The sequence below is a fragment of the Balaenoptera musculus genome, chromosome X, assembly GCF_009873245.2.
Source record: "Balaenoptera musculus isolate JJ_BM4_2016_0621 chromosome X, mBalMus1.pri.v3, whole genome shotgun sequence".
Classification (NCBI taxonomy): domain Eukaryota; kingdom Metazoa; phylum Chordata; class Mammalia; order Artiodactyla; family Balaenopteridae; genus Balaenoptera; species Balaenoptera musculus.
In genome coordinates, this window is record NC_045806.1 from 41037832 (window position 1) to 41055851 (window position 18020).

At 45.7% G+C, this 18020-nt stretch overlaps 1 protein-coding gene across 2 annotated transcripts; it reads right to left on the reverse strand.

The window, feature by feature from the left end:
- Window positions 1-15405: 15405 nt before the first annotated feature.
- NDUFB11 (NADH:ubiquinone oxidoreductase subunit B11) lies at window positions 15406-17767 on the reverse strand. Of its 2 annotated transcripts, XM_036839655.1 has the most exons (3): window positions 17412-17767; window positions 15787-15917; window positions 15406-15632 (listed from the first exon to the last, which is right to left on the reverse strand). In XM_036839655.1, the coding sequence occupies exons 1-3, from the start codon at window positions 17616-17618 to the stop codon at window positions 15506-15508; spliced, it is 465 nt and encodes a 154-aa protein (XP_036695550.1). In that variant the 5' UTR covers window positions 17619-17767; the 3' UTR covers window positions 15406-15505. The 2 variants fall into 2 exon arrangements, with proteins under 2 accessions (XP_036695550.1, XP_036695549.1); XM_036839654.1 differs by having other exon boundaries at window positions 15406-15917.
- Between the last annotated feature and the right edge of the window lie 253 nt (window positions 17768-18020).

Here is an 18020-nt window from a genome sequence, read left to right on the forward strand (position 1 = left end):
TCAGCCCCCATGGACCTCCACACAGGGTACAGAGACCTTTTAGGAGGTCTCCTCCAGACACTTAGCTCTAGGAAAAGCCCAAGATCAAGCTCCTCACACCTCAGGAGGCTAACTCTTCCACCTCGACCCTGTTGCTTCCCAGCCCCGGTTCTCAGCAGGTGAGGTCAGAAAGAAGTAGGACAGGCTCCCTGGTCCTTTGAAGGCTTCAACAGAGGATAGGCTTGCTGGGCCCTGGGTTCCGACCTCTGCAATCAGTGGGACCAGTGCCAGGAGCCCCTGTGGCCTCTTCAGGGGGACAAGAGGCCTTTTTGAAGAATGTCCTGACATTCAGGGCTGGTTCCTACCTCCAGACCAAACTCCTCCTCCAACTGCAGCAAGTTAACCAGGCTACTGCAACCCAGTGACATCCTGGCCTTGGTTATGAGCTAGGAGAAATCAGATAGCATGTGAAGTGACTTGAGTCCCTGAGGGTCCCTGCAGTGAAGGAAGAAGACTTTCAGGTGGAATTTCAGCAGACCAGGAGCCATCTGAAGCCCAACACTATGCTCCCTCACCTGTAAACAGCTAGCTGTCTAACATAGTCCTGGTTGCCCTCTGACCCCCCTTCTTAACCTGAGGAGGTCAAGGAGGAGAAGGACTAGCACCAGGAGACCTCTAGGACCTGTCAGGGGGTGCAGAGACTGTGGGGGATGTCTCTGGGGAGTCCATGGAGGCCAACACAAAGGACTCAGAGACTTTTTAGAAGAGGCTTACTGTGGAACTGGGGTGATCCCGATCCCCAGGATGTGCCCCCCCCAATCCCAATTGTAGCCAGCTATCTAACCAATCTCAAGTAAAGAACTTCTTGGCCCTCTTTCTCACCCATATCTAACCCTGACCCTGAAATCAAACAACTGAACATTGACCTCACCCTAAACTTAGCCCTAACACTGATTCTGACCATGAACTCGACCCTCACATTAATCATAACCCTAAACCTGGTTCTAAACCTGATTATAAACCCTAACCCTAAAGCTAACCATAAACTAGATCCTAAACATTACCTGATCATGACCCTGACCCTAAGCCTAACCCCTAACCTAATCCTAAATTTGATCTTTACCCTAAACCTATCCCTAACCATGAACCTGACCGTGACTTAAACCTAACCAGAACACTGACCCTCACCCAGAACCTAACCTAACTTGACATCTAACTCTAACCCTGACCCTGATGTTAATACTAAACATAACCCTAATTCTGACCCTGACAATGAACTTGACTCATCCTGATAGTGATTCTGAAACTAACCCTGACCCTAATCATGAAATTGTTTCCCTGATCCTGCACCTTACCCTAACACTAAACCTAGCCATATCCCTGACACTAACATTAACCCTAAACCTAACCTTATGCTGACTTTGTAGGAAAATGTGTTATTCTGATCTTGTTTTTACATATACTGTTTATAATAATAAGATTTTCTCTAGCCATAAGAAGTTACTTTTAATAAAAATGGGTTATTTTGATGTTGTTTTCACTGAGCTTGTCCCCACAAATACTGCTGAGTTTCCTCTAAATTTACCCTAACTTACAGTAAGAAGCTACTTTGGAGGAGAATGTGTGATTCTGGGCACATTTTTACTTATACTGCTTAGATTAATCTAAAATTGTTCTTTCAAGAATTGGTTTCCTTGGCAAAGAGTGTGAGGTTCTGAGCTTGTTTTAAAACATACTGCTTCTTTTCATCTAGGTTTGCCCTAACCTGCATTGGGGAATTACTTCTAAGAAGAATGTGTGATTCTAAGCTTGTTTTCACTTATATTGTTTAAATCCATTTAAGTTGCACTAAATCACCACGAGTTATTTTTTAGAATTATGTGTGATTCTATGCTTATTTATACATATACAGCTTAGTTTCATCTTCATTTACTCTATCCATATTACTTTTGCGAAAAATTTGTGATTCTGAATATGTTTTAAAATAAAGCTCTTGGGAATTCCCTGGTGGTCCAGTGGTTAGGACTCTGCACTTTCACTGCCAAGGGCCTGGGTTCAATCCCTGGTCGGGGAACTAGATCCCACAAGCCAGGTGGCGCGGCCATAAATTAATTAATTAATTAAATAAAGCTCTTAGTTTCACCTAGATTTGCTTTAACTTACTGTAAAGAGTTTATTTACAGGAAATATGTGATTCTGAATTATTTGCAGGGACTTCCCTGGTGGCACAGTGGTTAAGAATCCGCCTGCCAATGCAGGGGACATGGGTTCGAGCCCTGGTCTGGGAAGATCCCACATGCTGCAGAGCAACTAAGCCCGTGCGCCACAACTACTGAGCCTGCGCTCTAGAGCCCGTGAGCCACAACTACTGAGCTCACGTGCTGCAACTACTGAAGCCCGCATGCCTAGAGCTTGTGCTCCGCAACAAGAGAAGCCACCGCAATGAGAAGCCCACACAATGCAACGAAGAGTAGCCCCCGCTCGCCACAACTAGAGAAAGCCCGCGCACAGCAACGAAGACCCAACGCAGCCAAAAAAAAAGAAAGAAAACAAAACAAACAAAAAAACCCCCACAACATTGTAAATCAACTATACTTCAATAAAATAAATTTAAAAAGAAAAAGAAGTCCAAGGATCAATATCAGACAAATTTTAACATAATATCATTTCAAGTTAAATAAGAAAATAGCATGTAATAATATAATAGATGTCTAAAAAGTAATTGCTAAAATTTAAAGCCAAATCCTAATAAATGCATTTTGCAATATAAAAAAGCCACTCCCTATCCACACTGCTCCCCCATCCTCCAAGTCCTGAATCCATAGGGGTTACCCCAGTGTATTACTGTCCCTATTCCCCCAAATTGTGTATGGTCTTACACTACAGACATGCTGAGCATTTTCCGCAATAATACTAAGATATTATACATTTTATACACTATATGTATTATATATTATCTCCATCTTACAGATCAGGAAACTGAGGCTCAGAAGGAATAAGGAATTTAGCAAAAGTCAAACTATGTTGGTGTGAAATAAAGGAAAATAAATATATTGGTCTCTGCCCCCGATTCCTGACACAGAGCTCCTGAAACCCTTGTAAATTCCTATGTGATAAGAGCACTAGCAGCATCCTTTATTTTACTGAGGTGGCTCTGGGTGGGCTCCTGGATGGTCACCAGAAAGACCGAGCCATGATTAGAAACTTGGAGTTTTCAGCCCCAGGCCCCCATCCTCCAGAGAGGGGAGAGGGCTGGAAATGGAGTTAACGATCAATCATGCCTACGTGAGGAAGCCTCCATGAAATCCCAATAGCATGGACTTCCGGAAGCTTCCAGGTGGGTGAACACATCCACACACCAGGAGGGTGATGCACCCCAGCTCCACAGGGACAGAAGCTCCTGCACTAGGGACCCTCCCAGACCTCACCCTAGGTATCTCTTCATCTGGCTGTTCATCTGCATCCTTTATCATGTCCTTTAATAAACTGGTAAATGTAAGTAAGTATTTCCTTGAGTTCTGTGAGTTGCTCTACCAAATTAATCTAGTCTGAAGAGGAGGTCGTGGGAACCTCCAAGTTGCAACCAAATCAGACAGAATTTGTGGGTAACCTGGGGACCTACTACTTGCAAATGGTATCTGAAGTGGGGTGGGGGGCAGTCTTGTGGGGCTGAGCCCTTAACCTGTGGGATCTGATGTGCTCTCCAGGTAGACAGCGTTAGAATTGAGGTCAGTTGTAGGACACCCAGCTGATGTCATAGAGAATTGCTTGCTGTGGGAAAAACCTCCACATGTTTGGTGACCAGAGTGTCAGAAATCCCAACCTCTCCCTTCCCTGTGTCTCCCTGAAGTAAGGGAGACACAGGGAAGGGAGCGGGTGGGATTTTTTTTTCCTATACACAAGAGGGAGAACTCGGTGATTTTTTCTAACACGGTTGGTAAGTGGTAGAGCTAAGTACCAAATGCAGGTAGGTCTGAATCTTAAGGGTGACTATTACCTAAGAAAAATCCTATCCCATATCTTCCTGAAGATTCCATATCTTCCTGAAGGGCAGCTCTATTTCTCACAGGGTCCTCCAAAATCTCCAAACACCAATGACACACAGCCCCAAACACTGACCCTTAAAGAATCCAATTAAGGGCTTCCCTGGTGGCGCAGTGGTTGAGAATCTGCCTGCCAATGCAGGGGACACGGGTTCGAGCCCTGGTCTGGGAAGATCCCACATGCCACGGAGCGACTAGGTCCGTGAGCCACAATTACTGAGCCTGCGCATCTGGAGTCTGTGCTCCGCAACAAGAGAGGCCGCGATAATAAGAGGCCCGCGCACCGCGATGAAGAGTGGCCCCCACTTGCCGCAACTAGAGAAAGCCCTCGCACAGAAACGAAGATCCAACACAGCCATAAATAAATAAATTAATTAATTAAATTAAAAAAAAAAAAAGAATCCAATTAAGGAGCCAAAGAAACCCCCATCAGAGTGTCGCTCGTCACTGGCCCACATAAACACACGCAGCACAGCCCCTCTCCCAGTGATCAACAGTCACGTATCCTCAATCAGCAGCCTCGCAGGCCTCAATCACTAATTACCTCAGGAATCACTAATGGAGCCACATTCCCAACATCACTGGCAGCTGATCACTGACCTTCCAAAACTGCCAATGGCCAAATCATAGGGACTATCAGAGTATACAGAACCATCCCTCAGTCCTTGACTGTCAGGGTCAAGATTTTTCTGTAAAGGGTCTGAGATTTTACCCTCTTAGAAGACAGCAAGTTTTAGAGATGCTGACAGAAGACACGAGATTCCTGCGGCAGAGACAAAGGAGTTTACTATTCACGGTGCAGCAAGCAGCATGTACATCATATCAGCACCCCATGTCCTCGAAGTCCCACAGGGGTGACATAGAGGGACCCTGGTGGATGCTGCACACACAGTGGGTTTACATCACAGCCGTGAAAAGCTGAATTTGGGGAATCCAGCCTGCTCTTTGTCCCAGAGGGAGACATTACCTCATCCCTCAAGGTTCCTCACTGTCAACACATCCCTGAGAAACGGCCAAGGTAATAAGCGGTCAGAGCCCATCTGAGACAACCAGGAAGTAGTCTAAGGTCAGGCTATTATACTTCACCCCACACAAAGGAGTTTAGACTGACTTTCGGATGTCTGGTGTCAGCATCAATAATGACAGCATCCAAAAGCAAACCCCATCCCCAGTGGAGAGACGTTCTATGCCCCAGTCTTTCCTCCATATACAAACACATAACCCAAAGGAACACGGTTCATTTCAGTTCAGAATTTGTTGTTAGACTTGATTGGGAACACCATGACATTGGTTTGGTGACGTCCAATAGGTGGTAACATCAATCGCTAAACACAGCATAATCTGAGACCATTCAGGTGTTGGGGGAAGCAGATGAATTTGTATCAGTCAGATCTAAACAAGGTCATGCTGGCCCATGTGTTTGTACAGTTATGAGGGAGATCTGTCTTCAGGAGGTGACATTGATGGCCTCGGGCACAGCAGACTAGTTTAGGACCAGCCATATTCTCTTGAGTTTTTCTGTTTTTGTCATCCCAAGGAAGTGATGACACACCTGGTAGCAGGTCAGATTGCCAGCTGTCTGCTTGACTCTGGGAAACCACACGATTGTTTTGCCAGGCTGTAGTGCTCAATCTAGGGGACAAAGAACATTAATTGGCTCCCCATCTCACACCTCTCAGGGTCTAAGATGCTCGTTCCCCAAGTACACTCCTTCCATAGCCATGAGATCAGGGTGTCCCATCCCAGTGCCTATAACTTCACTTTTATTCAATCATCTCCTGTTTGCACACAGACCGTTCATCCAGATGCAGGGTCAGGTGCAAGAGGACAATAGGCATTTTTATAAAATTTACAGAGATTTTTTTTTTAATGTCTTCTATCTTGGCCCCTGTGGGCCACTGGAGGGGAATTCAGTAAGCAGTGTCTTCAGTCAAGTGGTCAGTGTTGTTATGATCTACGACCACGTCCATCCAGCAAAAGAATCCAGGTGACTGAACCAGAATGAAGTTCAAATCCCCTAGGCCCCTTTTGGGCTGAGCTGCCACCTCTTTTGTCCTGACCATTACCCAGAAGGTATCCAATAGACGATGATCCCTTTCTGGTGACAGCCACATCCAGTGACCAAACTGACTTACTTAAGTGTGTGGACCAGGAAGAGGTAGAGAGAGGTAGAGTCTGAAATCCTTTTGAGTCCATTTTTGAGGAGGCTTTCAATGTTCAACAATATAAGATATCTGCTGATGGCAGGCAGCAATGTTGGGTGCACCACTTTCAGACTGCAAACACTCTGCATCAGAAACATAGAGATTTTTACTTTGTACCCAGTCTCTGATGGTGGATGTGTTACCATGTCCAAGGGACAACGGCAGTGATCTGAGCAGCACAGACTCCATCCACTGCTTGATTCTAGTTGGTCTCATCAGAGAACAGGCCCATACTATGGGCGTCTACATCAGTCACCCAGACTGACCTCAACCACTCACCATCCATTACAGATTCCCACAGGCCACCATCATTGTCCTCAGAAATCCCCATTCACTCTCACCAGAGACCCTCTATCAGACAACCTCCTCCATCACCGTCTCTCAAGCCCTAAAATTCAAATCACGTTCCAACTCTATGCCAACTGCTGTTCAGCTGCTTCTGAGAACCACTTCCATTTCCAGTCCCCACCACTAAGATCACCTTTTCTAAGGGCTGCTCTTTTTTTCACAGGTGCAGTGAGGCCACCATTTCTGTCCAGCATGAGAAAGCTAAATTGCTCTAAAGCTGTGATTTTCCAACTTTTTAAAGTATCATAGCCTTTTCAAAAACAGAAAAGGGGAAAAAATAAAAATAAAAAAAATAAAAACAGAAAAGGGGGGTACTACTTGTGGAATTTGGTTTTCCTCGTTAAGCAAAACAAGGGTCAGTAAAGGACAAGACCCTGCCTTTTCTGCCACTAGCCGCCCCGCCCCCAGCTCAAGTAGACCTGCTTACTGGATGATAACTGTGTCAGTCAAAGCAAGACCCTCCCCTCGACTGCCAATAGACCCGTGCTATGCAGGGCCCGTGGCTCAGACATTCTGACTCGTTGGAAAGGCTATCAATCAAGTCCCCGCTCCCGCCCCCTGCTCGCAGATGAGCGGCGGGTCCAGATCCTGCACTCACAAACAGGCTGGCTGGTCAATCAGTCCTCCACCCTCTCGCTCAGCACACCCAGCGCCCCAGGAGCAAGAGCTCTTGATTGGCCATCTGCTGCCTTTTCAGATGGAGAACCCACCCTCTAAAGGTGGCAAAGCTGCTGTGATGAACAGCTGATTAACCCAAGGGCTGTCACTGGCCCACAGATCTGTCACGACTGGCTCCACCTCTTCCCAGACATCTATTGACACGAAGACGGGCGGGCCTGCAAACAGGCTCTGCGCGCATCCCAGCTTCCCTCTGCTGGTCCTTTTAAGGTGTCCGGTTTGGAGCCCAGTCTCCACCAGGGAAGAGAGACCGTGGCGCAGTGTAGGTTTCCCAGACTGTAAGAGCGCAGAGGGAAAGAGTCCCTATGCAGCCGCATTCTGGAAAAACAAAAACCTGGGGGTGGGTCCAAAACACTTTTAAAGATTAACTCAACGAGCTGCTTCTTTGGAGTTCTCACGTAGCGCTTAGGTATTGGCTTTCCTTCAGACTGCATGGGAAATTTTACCTGCATGTGTGCATGTCTGATTTTTTCAAAATATATTTAAACTTTCTGTAACTGTGTTTTCTGTAAGATTCTGTAATATGGTAATGGTGGTGCGTAATTCACTTACAACTCTAGTTTGAGTTGAAAAACAAAAGTAGCAAAAATAACCATAACTACAATACTCTTATTGGTTACACAATGTAAAAAATACATAAACTGTAACATCAAAAACCTAAATTGTGAGGCAAAGTGTAAAGTTTCGGAGTGCTATTGAAGTTATCAGCTAAAAATAGAGTGTTATAATTTCAAGATAATTTACATGAGCCTCATGGTAACCATAAGGGAAAAACCTGCAGTAATTACACAAAAGAACATGATAAAGAAGTCAAAACATACCGATACCGAAAGAAATCAAAACACACAAAAAAGACAGCAGGATAAGAAATAAGGAACAATGAATCTACAAAACAGCCAGAGAATAATGAAAATGGCAATAGTAAATCCTTACCTATCAATAATTACCTTAAATGTAAATAGATTAAATACTCTAATCAAAAGACATAGATAAAATAGATTAAAAATACAAGACCCAACCATATGCTGCCTGCAAGAGACTCACTTTGGTCTTAAAGACACATATAGACTGAGAGTGAAGGGATGGAAAAAGGTAATTCAAGCAAATGGTCACACACACACACAAAAAGGCAAGTGTAGCTATATATCAGACAAAATAGACTTTAAATTAAAAATGGTAAATTTTATTAATCGAAAGCCTTTTTCAGGGTCAGATCCCAAATGACCCCTCTGAGCTTGTTTTTTCAAAATGAATCTCCCTCCCCCCAAAGAGGCCACATTTGTAGGGCAAGTGGAATTTTCTGGAAAAGGGAGAAAGTGGATTCTAGGTGAGAAAAATAGTGGCACAGAGGTTGTTATGACTTAGAATCTTGGCAGAAGCAGAGGCTGGAAACTGTGCAAAGAATGTTTTTCATTTAGATGGAATTTGTTCAAATACACACACACACACACGCCAAACCTCGGTGTGACACCTGGCCCCAAACCACCATTCCTGCCTCGTCTTGATGGGTTTAGGGTTTTTGAAGATTTCCTCCATTTCCCCTTCCTCTCTCCTCTTTCTCCTCTTCCTTTCTCTCTCCTTCTCTCTCTCTCCCCCTCATTAAAATAACAACCTAGTTTATTTTTGTTTAATTGCTGGCAGCATGACCTCAACTACAAGGACAACACAACTAATGCAGTTTGTGTGTGCTGTGGAGGGAAAAAAAACTCAAAAAGAAAAAAAAAACCTAGAGAATGAAGAGTAAGGGGGATTGTACTCTTTTTTTTTGACATCTTTATTGGACTATAATTGCTTTACAATGGTGTGTTAGTTTCTGCTTTATAACAAAGTGAATCAGTTATACATATACATATGTCCCCATATCTCTTCCCTCTTGCATCTCCCTCCCTCCTACCCTCCCTATCCCACCCCTCTAGGTGGTCACAAAGCACCGAGCTGATCGGGGATTGTACTTTTAAACGAGGGGAGTCCTCTTTGAGAAGCTGATGTTTAGCAAACACTTGAAGGAAGTGAGGGAGTTGGAAAGGGAATAAAAAGACAAGGCTACAGCATTTCAGGGCCCCAGTTCAGGGCCTCTAATTGACACCTCGTGGCATTTGCTGATGGCTGCTCTGCTCTTTTCCTAAAGTTCAGCTGAGACCCTGGATCCTCATTCTGACCCTGTCAGAGTTCCCCAAACTCTCTCTACCTTTGAGGCAATTGACTCCAAGAATCCTGCAGCTTTTCTGACAACTGCTACCTAAAGTACCTGACTGGCCTAAGTAATTTTTCAAACCTTGCCTACTGGAACCACAACTTTCAATACCACACCCTAAACCTCTCAGTAGTGACTGCCAGGTTTCCAGAACCACCTTCCATACCGAGTCCACAATCTGAACATCCCCAAAACCATAGTTACCACAAGTTCATTTTATAGGGCACTTCCATGGCCGCTACATTAATGTTAATGAGGATTCATTCATTCAACCAATATTTACAAACACCTAATCTGTGGCAGGCAGTGTTATAAGTACTCTCAGATTAATCCTCTCAAGATACTTAGGAGGTAGTTAATGTCATTAGCCCGAGTTGATAGAGGAGGAAAATGGGAATATAAGGTCACACATTGGATATGGAGAGGGCTGTGATTTGAACCCAGTCTGGCTCTAGAATCCATGCCCTTAACCCCTGTGACTGTCTTGCAATCATGGGTCTTGTTTCAAAGTTCTCTCTTCAGTTAGACACTTCCCTTAGGTCTTTCTTAAATGTCATCTCAGTGAGGCCTTTTCCATGGCCGTTCTAGCTAAAATTTACACACACACACACACACACACACACACACACACACATACACAAACACTCACTATACCCTTTCCTGCGCCATTTTTCTCCTTAACATTTATCACTATATTATACATTTTACTTATTTATCTAGCAATCATTACCCCAAATTGTTATTTGTTCTTTACATTTAATATCTGTGTCCTGCACTAGAAGTCAGCTGCAAGAGGGCAAGGATTTTCACCTGTTTTCTTTGCTGCTGTATCCCTTGTCACACAGTAGGCACTTGATAAATATTTGTGGAATGAATGAATGAACCCTTCCCTTGGGGAATGAAAGAACGAATAAGTGAGTGAATGAACCCTTCCAATGATGGCTGATTCCAGGCTGCCTTGCTTGGATCCTGGTTGGCCCTGGATTCACCCCTCTGACTCCCATGCTTTTGACCGCAAGTGTATTGGCTCTGTTTACAAATGTTAACATTTAAAATCAGCATTATACCAATTCAGATTAATTTCTATTGAGGAAGTTTGCCCTGGAGTTAATTCTGAGCCAATGTAAATTCTTGTTCAATGCCGTACAGTGGCGAAGTTAACCCAAAGCCAATTTTGTCCATTTTCACTTTTCTGAAATTGTTTTCAGTGGGATGAATCATTTTCGGGTTAGTCTTTACAGTGATAATTAGATCCACACATCAATATTCTTATCTGTGTCATATTTCAGCAATAATAGCTTTGTCCCTGATATCTCCTTGCCCTCAGGCTGCTCCTTGAACAGCTCAGGCACATTCTTGCTTCGGGGACTGTACTGGTTGTTCCCTCTGCCAGAAATGCTCTTGCATCTGTAGTTCATCTCTCTCTTTCTTCACATGTTTTTCCTCAAAAAAAAAAACAATCGCCTTTCAACAAGGCCTAAGCAGACTACCCTATTCAAATACAATGTTCTCCCATCCTGCACTCCTGATCCCCCTTACTGCTGTTATTTATTTTTTTAGTTATTTTTTTATTGAGATATAATTGATTTACAATGTTTCAGGTATACAGCAAAGTGATTCAGTTATATATATATACGTATGTATACATATATATGTATGTATATATTTCAGATTCTTTTCCATTATAGGTTATTACAAGATATTGAATATAGTTCCCTGTGCTATACAGTAGCTCCTTGTTGTTTATCTATTTTATATATTGTAGTGCATATCTGCTAATCCCAAACTCCTAATTTATCCCTCCCCCGCCTTTATTTTTAATTTAATGCATACTTATCACCTCCCAATACACAAATATAATGTAATTTATTGTCTTGTTTATTGTCTGTCTCCCTCTGCTAGAATAAAACTCCACAAGGGCAGGAAGTTTTGAATCTCTTGTTCCCGGCTGTATCCCCACTGCCTATAATAGTGCCTGGCACCCAGTAGGCACTCAATAAATATTTGTTGAATGAATAGCTCCTGTTCTTCTGAGCTTTATTTGTGGCAAGTTTTCACCAAGTCTAATATTTCAGGATTGCAGTTTGCAGATTCATGTTTGGTTGAGAGCATTGGTTCTGTTTTCCCTTAACACATTTTAAAGTTCACGGTTTTAGCTGTTGTCAGTTTGTTCTGCAGTGATTATGTCTATCAGTGATAGTCATTGTGGATCCAGTAAGATATTTTGTTTTTATTTCCTAGGTAATCCAGGAGAAAAACTGTACGCAATCCCCTTAGACAGTCCAGAATTGTCTGGGATGGGCTTTGCTAAGCTGAGTTTTCAGTCAGCTTCTGGTCAACTTTGTGTAGTGTGTAAAATCTAAACTCCTTCCAACAAGGACCTGCTGTCTAGCACAGGAAACTGTATTCAATATCTTGTCGTAACGTATAATGGAAAAGAATCTGAAAATATATATAACTGAAATATATAAAACTGAATCACTTTGCTGTACACCTGAAACTAACACAACATTGTAAATCAACTATACTTCAATTTTTAAAAAAAATCTAAACTCCTTCTAACCATGGCCCATGGGGCCCTACAGATCTGGCCCATGACCACCTCTATAACCTCATCTCTAACCACTCTTTTGCTGGATGATTCCAGTGATTCTAGTAAGCACAATATTCCAGCCACACTCGCTTTCTGGCAGAATTTATCTCATCTGTTGGTTTCCATGCTTGTTTATCCTCTGTCTCACCCATGGCCTTGAGGTAAAGTCCATGAGGACAGAGACTGTCTTAGTTTGGGTCCTTCCAGAAGCTGACCCTGAGACAAAGATTGAAGTCAAGTAGTTTATCTAGGATGTGATTCCAGGAAGCACCTGTCAGGCAGTGGGGAAGTGAGGAAGTGAGACAAAGAAGGGAGGGCAGCCGATGAAGAGTGTTATTAAACGACTTAGTGCTGTGGGCAACTGGGACTTGTTCCCACTGCGGAGTTCTGGAGGCCAGTGGAGAACACACACCTCGGGGATGTCCCATCTGAGGGGCAAGGGGGCAGGGGTACTTATCTACCAGCTCTCGTCAGTCATTGGCTGAGGGCTGCTGCCAGGAAGTGTTCATTCCCTGGCCTCTCCAGCCTGCCAGGCCCGGAGGCAGAATGGCCTTATGCAGCTTGAGAGGAAGCCCTCCAGCCAAGAGATGCAGACCCTGGCAGGTGGCAGTTGGCCAGCGCACACCGGAGCAGTGAGGGAACTGACAGTGTCTGCCACAGAGACTGTGACTGTCTTGTTCACTGGGCCTTGCACATAGTACGTGCTCTATTAGACTGAAAGATGAAGCTGGTTCGTACCTGTTATTTTGCCAGAGCAAAGCTGGGCCCCATACATCAAGGTTCAAATACCCTTGGGGCCAAACAGCACGGTGAAAACATTGAGTGTGAGGTCTCTGACCACTCACACTGGCCTCCACTCCCACCCTGGGAAATTCCTGAGGACAGGGATCCTGGTATCTGTCATGCCTGGCACTCTGTCAGGGCTTGACACATAGTAGGCACTCAACTCCCACCCCTTCATCCCAATGTGGTCCTTAAAATGTCAGTCAGTCACCAGAATGGCTACAGTGAAAAAGATGGGGAGTGCTGAGTGATGCTGAGGATTCACCACTGGGGAAGTGTAGATTGGAGAATTGGCATGATTTACAAAGCTGATCATATGTCTACTCCCATGATTTAGCAATTCCATTCTTAGGTATATGCCCAAGAGAAATGAGTGCATATATCCATCAAAAGATATATACAAGAATGTTCACAGAAGAATTATTCTTAATAGCCCCAAATAGAAAACTACCCAAATGCCCATCAACAGTGGAATAGATGAAGTGTGGTCTATTCATGGCAATGGAAAAGAATACAGCAGTGAGGATGGGCAAACTACTAGTTACATAACAACGTGGATCCATCTCACAAACATCATGAGATTGAACGTTGTTAAAAGTCCAGAGAGTGGTTACCGTTGGGGGAGGGGGGTGGATTTGAAGGGAGCTTCTGGCGTTTGTTTCACATTCTCTTTCTTGACCTGGGTGCTGGTCATATGGGTGTGTTTAGTTTGTAAAAATTTAATGAGCTTTGTAAACTTACGGTATGTACACTTTTCTGTATGTACATTTTAATTTAATGGTTTAAGAAGAGGTGGCCAGTGTGGCTGGGGCCCATGAAAGAGAGGAAAGGTTGCTGTCAGAAAGGGGGCAAGGACATGAATTTTAGGATTTGGTCTAAGTGTAGCTTCTTGTTTGACCAGAATGGAGGTTTCTTGAGAGCCTGAGAGCTTGATGAGGAGGCGGGGTGGGGGGGCCGAGGGGGGCGGAGGGGGCGATCAGAAATGCTCTTCCTCAGGGGCTGTAAGCCTGAAGGGCATTGATGGTAGGGAATGGCACCTATACCAGAGGTAACGATACCAATGTGTTGCAGCACATACTGTGCCAATCCCTGCTCTAAGTGAACAGATATACCCAAATACCTGCCCTCGTGGAGCTTACATCCTGGTGAGGGTTAGTGGGGGGACATGTTCTCTGAGCCAAGGGTAGCTACGGCTGCAACAGGCTGAGGTTTATTATGGGGTTATTCCCCCCATATACTCAGGTACTTGGTGGCTGGGATAACATGCCCCTTTCACTTCCACAGTCCCTGTAACTGCCGGCTGGAGAGTGGAGAGTGCTCCCTTTACACATTAGTACTCTCTGCTTTGGAGCTGCCCTCGAGCTGGGAGACTGGCTCCACAAGGAAGCATTCAGGGAGTGACACTGCTCACTTCCAGCAAGGTTCACCCGGACATCGCTCCCACCTTAGCCTCATACAAGTGAACTAGGGCTCCTCCTGACTCAGAAGCTAGGGTTAGGGGCATCACCTGTAGTGGTGGGTCCATCAGGCCAGATGTTCTTCCGGTAGCCAGTGACTGGGGGCGCCTGCACTCTCCGACGTCCCAGGTAGGGACATGCACAGAGATGGTAGCAATGAGCATGTGATGTGGGAATCTGAAAGTGTGAGCTGTGGAAGGGGGCCACAGGGGAGAGGGCAGAGATGCCAGGGGCACGAAGGGGAGCCCAGATGCCCATAGTTAACGGGGATCTAGGAGAGACTCCCTGGAAAGAAACAAAGACAGAGCCAGAGCAAGTGTCCAACTCCATCTGCCAGATCCAGAGAGAGCCTGAGAATGAGCCCCTGACGCAAGGAGATGGCCTCTTCCCAGAGAAAAAGAACGAGGGATGGGGTGGGCAGTGGAGAGAGACTTCCTGCTCGAAAGAGAGACACAGAAAGAGAGAGAGAGATAAGGGGGCAGGGAGAGAAACAGACACACATGCACACACACAGAGATGTGCATCTTGAGTTAGAGACCACCCAGATTGGGGTAGAGGGGAAGAGAGAGGCATCCAGACTCACCAAGACACAAGACAGAGGCAGAAACCCCAGAGCTGAGAGAAACAGAGAAGGCAGGGAGGGAGACAAACACTCATCCTCAGCAATAGAAAAGCCCTGCTCTGACCCACCACCCTCAACCCCTGGTCACCCTGGCCCTTCTTCCAACATAGGCGGTCCCAGCGTGGTAGCTTTTTTCTAAATACGGCTCCCGTCAATTTCTTCTCATATGCTACACCTTGATCCAGAGAAGGCCTGAGCCACCACAGAAAAAGCCCAGGCTATTCTGCTGGAGAGAGAGGCCACATAGAAGACTCAAGTACCAAACATGGGAATACAGAAGCCATCTTGGACGTCCAGCCCAAGCCACCCAAGACCCCAAGGACCACCTAGTTGAGCCTGGTCAACCACAGGACCATGAAAGGTAATAGTAAATTGTCGTTTTAAGCCACTGAGTTTTAGGGTGTTTGTCACATGTCAACAGATAACCAGAACACCCAGAAAAGGCTTTTCAAGCCTGACATCCCACTCCCACATCCCCCTCACAACAAAAGCAACACCAGCCAGTCACAGTTTCAGTCCCTTTAATTAGGTGCTCTGAAGAGAGGGCAGAATGGCAGACAAGGGGTGGAGAAGGTGGTGCTCTTAAGCCCCTTTCAGTAACCGGTCAGTCCTCATCCTCTGGCAGCTGGATCTTGCTGGGGTCGAAGCAGTTGGAGTCCATGATGGGGAGGCCATTGGCCTCTCGGTATTTTACAAGCCTCTCAGCTTCCCGGCGGGCCCACTCCTGCATCCTGGAGGCAGCAGCGTGGGGGTAGACGTGAGGGAGCCTCAATGGACACCAATCCCCATCTTAGCTCCCCAGGGACAGGATTTCTGGCAGTCTCCTTCAATCTCCACCCCTGCTTCTGCCCCGACCCGTCCCACTCTCTTTGACACCCCATGCACCTGTAGTCAGGCAGATAAGCCACAAAGGTGCTGCCAAGGACCAAGACGATGGAGAAGCCAAAGAAGAAGACGACCCGCATGTTCCAGAGGTCCACAGCAGGGTCCCTGTCATAACCGTGGGAGTCTGGGTTCTATGGCAAAGAGAAGAAGAGGTCAATGAGGGCTTCCTGCTGCTCCACAAAGCCTTATGCTGGCGCTGCATAACCTGGTCTCCAATTTCACCTTGGACCAATCTCCCCTCCCTCCCTAAATTCCTCTCTATTCTTAGGACTTGTCAAGCTCCTTCCCACCACAGGGCCTTTGCACCTGCTGTTCCCGCCGCCTGGAAAGCCTTTCCCCCAGATCTAGTCGTGGCTGGATCTGTCTCCTCATTCAAGGTTTTGGCTTCATCATCACTCCCCTTAGGAGGCACTCCCTAGTCACCTTATCTATTAAGTTGAACTACAGAAAATTGCCATTTTTACAGGTCAAAAATGTCTCAACCTATTAACTCCCTACCCCCAAGTCACTCTCCATCCTCTTACCTTGCTTGACTTTCTAGCATTTACTAGTTTACCAAAGTAGCATATCCTCCAAATCCTCTGATCACATCATCTTATATTATTGATTACATACTCTATATTACTGTTTCCTAACATTTTACATGTTTATTTTCAGTATTCTCCACTACCACGTAAGCTCTGTGAAAGCAAGGGCTTTATCTGATTTCCATACTGCTGAATCCCTAGCACCCTGAACTTAACCTGGCATTACAGCAGGCCCTCAATACATAGTTACAGAATGAATGAATAAATGAATAAGCATCCTATATATCCCAGCCCCTCAACCAGAGATTAGTATTAATGAAGTACCTATTGTATGCCAGGCCTTTTCACAAGCACAAACTGCACAATATCCCAGTGAAGTGGAAAGTGGCAAGAATAATTAACACCTTCTAATGGTGGGTACTAAGTGCCACCTGCTGTTTTGAGCATTTTGACTCATTTAATTACACGAGGCAGGTGTACTGTAGTATTTTATTTTTTTAGAAGGTGTCCTAATACTTTCCCCATCTTACATAGAAACTGAGGCACCAAGGGGTTTAGCTACTTGCCCAAGGTCACTGCCTGTATTCCAACTCAGGCATTCTGATTTCAGTCTCTGATATCGGTATAGCGCAGCAGACCTGGCTCCACCACACATTCAGTTATGTGAGCTTGGACAAGTCACTTAACATCTTTATGCTTCAGTTTCCTCATCTGTAGAATGGGTACACTAATACTACCTACCTCGAAATAAGGTTGTTATGAGGATTAAATGAGTTAATGTATGTAAAGTGTTTCAAACACCTGAGCAAGCACTATATCAGTGTTTAGAATTACTGTTGTTATATTGCTTCAAATGTGTTTTGAGCACTGCCCACTTCCGGGTTGATATCTGTCTGCAAAATAAGGCCAATCTCGCCTCTGGCCCTGAACCCGAAGGGGATCAGGGGACAAAGGAGGAAAACAAGCTAGGCAAAATTCCCAAATCTTCGAGGATTTCGCCAGCTGCGCAATCTTCAGCCGACTAAGAACGTCCTCTACGGCGCCCCATCCGCCGGTCCCCGATTGACCCTTCCGGCGTCCGTTTCCCCTCCCTCTCACCTTCTCATAGAGGTTTTCGTCCTCGGGATCTGGGTCCTCCTGCCAGCGTAAAGTCGGTTCCGGCGGCCGCTTTCCCGCCACAGCAGACGGGGCGATCACAGCCCTGGAGGAGCTGGATTCCCAGCGAACACGGGCAGCCGGGAGCCCTCGCCTCGCCGCCAACGCCAAAAGGCGGCGGCCGCACAAACCTAACATCCCGGCCGCCATGACAGATCGTTCTGCAGTTTCTCGGGGGCGGGGACGGAAATGTGACTGCGCAGCTGCAGCTGGTCCGAGCGCGAGAATTGTCGCTCCGCCCCCGCCGCACTAAATAGGTCCCGAGTCGAGATTTTGTTTTCAAAAGGGCGAGGCGTCCTCTTTCCCTCCCTCCTGTCATGGCCTCACGGAAGCAACCATCTTCTTATCCTCTCGATCAGGCTATGGCATTTCTGACCGAAAGGCTGTGGAATTTCCTTGAAAATAAAGCCGTAGCACTTGCTTGGATTCCGTTCCCAACCAATCGCACAGAGAGCTCCCTCACCCTCTGGCGAAAAGGGCGGAGCTTCCATTGATCTTTCATCTTAGAAGGAAGCCAAGCTTTCTTAAAAGCGCCTCGCTGGATTGGCCAAT